Here is a 3805-nt window from a genome sequence, read left to right on the forward strand (position 1 = left end):
GTTTGCTTCTTTGTTTTTTGGAGGGGAAACTGGGAATGGAGAAATTTACATGTAAATAAAGAAAATTATCTAATAATAAAAAAAGAAAAAAAGAAAAAGAGCACTGGCTGTTTAGTAAGACCTGGGTTAATTCCCAACACCCACATGGTGGCTCACAATGACCTGGAAACTCCAGTTTCAGGGAATCCAACAACTTCTCTGGCCTTGGCCAGCACCAGGCATACACATGATCCAAATACATGTATGCAAGCCAAACAGTAATACACATAATTTTTTACATAGTACTTTTAAAAGAAGAGTGTAGCTTTATAAGAGAGAAAGAGACAGAGAGAGCAAGTCTCACAGAGCAGACATCAAATTCCACCCCCTGCTGCCAAGAACAGTTTTATCATACGTTGCTCACAATTAGCAACACTAATCTCATTTTCTTCCATAATCTTCGGGCCCTCCCGTGGACATGCTAACCTCAATTGAGAGAGGAGGAGGAGGAGGGAAAAATGATGAGAAATAAGACGGAGTAGCCTTCACTAAAGAGACATATGATAAAGAAAAATTAAACGTTTCAATTTGAATGGGTTTTCTTTTTCCTTCTTAAATCTCACATTACCAAATTAATGACTGTACGTTACAGGCGACAGTGAGACAAGCCCATATGGAAGCTTCCAGAGACACAGAGCCCTTGCTCTATGCACTGTGACATCCTGTTCCAGCCTAACAGCAGCAGTAAAGGAAATAAAAACTGCTGGAAACAACTCCGTCGCCGTTCTGAAATCCCAAATGGGAACATAAGTGATGCCTCATGCAGCCATCCCTTATTACTTCAAAAGAATCAAATGCAAGTATTTCTGTCAGAAAAAAAAAAGACACTTATGAATGACAACTAAACTTAGCACCATGAACTTCAGGAAAGACTACTTTTTAATCAAGTGTGAATTTCTGCTTTCCATATCTTCCATTGCTCCCAACACGATCAGTGCTTGCTGGCTGCTTAGCTCCTCTGACAGCAGTAGTAAACTCGATTTAAGCCTAGAAGCAAAAATAAATATTTTTTAATGTTAGAAAACTAGCTTTCAGTTTGTTTTAATAAGCAGCTTTGGGATACCAACTAGGAGACTACCAACCCCTCTTCTGTGGAGGTCTTGGGAGCCCTGCGCAAGGGAAAGAGCTTATCTACAGATGACTAGCATTCCTGGGCTGGGGAAAGGGCTCACGTAAGAGTGTGGACTACTCTTGCAGAAGACTCAAGTTTGGTTCCCAGCATCCATTTCAAGTGGTTCACAATCACCTGTAACTCCAGCTCCAGGGAGTTACACTACTACAGGACACTGGGGGCTTCTGCATTCACACATGCTGACACCCAGAGACACATGTACACACATAATTTAAAATATTTTAAAAGACTCCTAGAACTGTAAACATTCCATATACTTATGCTGAGTAGGGGAATCTTAGCCTAGAGAGGGAGAATCTAATGAGATTTGTGTATTAATTTAATATCTACTCATCTTCTAGCAATATCTCAATGTTTTAAATGGAATAAGATCTGACCAATGTACCATATATATTCCTATGTATATCACATCCAACTAAACACCGCCCACAGGTCTGTACTCCAGGTATTTGGGAAGCTGAGACACAATCACAAGTGTTCAAGACTGGTCTGGGCAGGCGGTGGCGGCGCACGCCTTTAATCCCAGCACTTGGGAGGCAGAGACAGGCCGATTTCTGAGTTCAAGGCCAGCCTAGTCTACAGAGTGAGTTCCAGGAAAGCCAGGGCTACACAGAGAAACCCTGTCTCGAAAAACCAAAAAAAGTAAATAAGTAAGAGTGCTTGTCTCTCTCTAAGACCCTAGGTTTAACTCACAGCACAACAAAAAAAATCCAACTAAATATTCCAAATATTTATATCTATACAAATGTCCTATGAAAACAGAAATTCTTAAGAGATGAGTCAGATCAAACTCACTCAAGCCTGGTGCTGTTGGGGCACCTGAAACTATGCACCTAAGTGCGTCTGTTTTGTTTAGCAGTGTATGTGTGTGTGTGTGTGTGTGTGTGTGTGAGAGAGAGAGAGAGAGAGAGAGAAAGAGAGAGAAAGAGAGAAAGAGAAGTGGGATCCTGCTCTGTAGCCCTGGCTGGCCTGGGACTCCCTCTGTAACCCAGGGTGGCCTCAAACTCACAGTACTCCTCCCAAGGACTGGGATCACACCAAGCACCACTATACCCAAAGAAGTGTGTGCCTCCTTATTTTTTTTTTTTAATTACTGATAATAGTTTTCTGTTTCAATATACCTAGGTTATATTTTTTTTTTTTTGTAAAATCATTTCTAATAACAAAACTATTTGTTCTGGAATTGGAATAAATGTTTTTAACATATGTTACATTAACATTGCCTTAGTTAGGGTTTCTATTCTGGTGATGGTACACCATGACCAGAAGCAGCTTGGGGACTTTGATGGTGCATATGATGAAGTAACAGTGTACCGTGCTGCACTGTTTAGACTATTATGGTCTAAATAGCTCACTCTCTTCTGCTGGTTCACAAGTCGTATGCTTCTGTGCAAACCCAGGAAAGGCTCATCAAAATAATGAGGTGACGCCTCTCATCTTTTCTCCTGGCCAACTGTTTAGAATACACCAGTAGTCTAAAAGTTGGAAATGCAAATGAGAGTCAGAAGAATCAAAGAACAGAGGGTCACAGGACAGTTCCTCTTCCGTAGCAGAACTGAGCGATCTGAAGAACCCAGCATCAGAAGTAAAGCATTTTAAAGTGAGCTTACTGTTTCTTTATCTCAGGTCTGGCCATCGGCCCCAGCGCCGCAAACAACCTGACGAAGCTTTCAGGGTGATGGGTAGAGAGGGTCATCTCAGTCAGCCTCCTCTGAGCCGCTTCAACAAATTCAAAGCTGTGGAACTGGAGAAACTGATACAGACTAAGGATTCTACTGATGGACTCCAAATGAAGATGGCTCATATTTCTTATAAACACTTGATTACACCTCTCTAACAGTGGGTAATGACTGCATTTGACATTTCGAAGAAACAGTAATATCCTTCTTGCAATGTTGACCTTGGAAGAATCTACAGTGTCAAAAAGAAGTTCTGTTCTGTTCACAAGTCGCTCCTGGAAACATGGTGATATTAAAGAAGAAATGCTGACCATCAAGACAGACAAGGCCCTGAAGGAGAAAAAAGATACGCATTTTGATATCACTAACAAAAATGACCAATTCTAAATTAAATGACTAAATATGGCAAGAAACTGGGAAGGATATTGATTGTTTGATGCCATAAATTATCTCATTCATTTATTCTTTTTTTTTCCCTAGCACCATGAGAAACAGTCCTTTGGCTCAGACCTAAGAATATCATGTTTTCTGCTGCTACATTCGAAGACGTGTCAGATGGCTGGGTATATGGCAGGCAAACTTAGATGCTTCAGAGAGTTCAACAATACAAAGCAGCTTTTGACATTGCTGTTTTATAGATGAGGATGATGAGCTCACAAGAGATGACGTTATAATAAGAGATGATGGGGAGATCTCTATCTGCACCCAAAGTCTGCACCTGCACGCCCACACAATGCTCCCATAGAGGTACCTTAAGTCCTGGATGGTTTCCAGCTTCCTATTTACAATATCAGCTATTTTTCCCATCAGTGGACTAAAATACAGATGCTGATCGGCCAGGCAAGTAGAAAATATGGACAGCACAATAGTATCAAACCTATTAAAAGAAATACAAGTTGAGTATCAATAAGAACACATGATGCAGTTGTGAAATAAAAAGCAACAAAAATGCTAA

At 40.7% G+C, this 3805-nt stretch overlaps 1 protein-coding gene across 2 annotated transcripts in view; it reads right to left on the bottom strand.

The window, feature by feature from the left end:
- The window catches only part of Fastkd1 (FAST kinase domains 1), a 24328-nt gene that overhangs the window by 17831 nt on the left and 2692 nt on the right, over positions 1-3805 (bottom strand). For both annotated transcript variants that reach the window (XM_031370532.1, XM_031370531.1), the window contains 3 exons: positions 3602-3727; positions 2782-3180; positions 916-1026 (listed from right to left, as the gene is read on the bottom strand). In XM_031370532.1, the coding sequence (XP_031226392.1) occupies positions 916-1026; positions 2782-3180; positions 3602-3727 (636 nt within the window). The remainder of the gene's footprint in view (positions 1-915; positions 1027-2781; positions 3181-3601; positions 3728-3805) is intronic.

The sequence above is a fragment of the Mastomys coucha genome, unplaced genomic scaffold (assembly GCF_008632895.1).
Source record: "Mastomys coucha isolate ucsf_1 unplaced genomic scaffold, UCSF_Mcou_1 pScaffold15, whole genome shotgun sequence".
Classification (NCBI taxonomy): domain Eukaryota; kingdom Metazoa; phylum Chordata; class Mammalia; order Rodentia; family Muridae; genus Mastomys; species Mastomys coucha.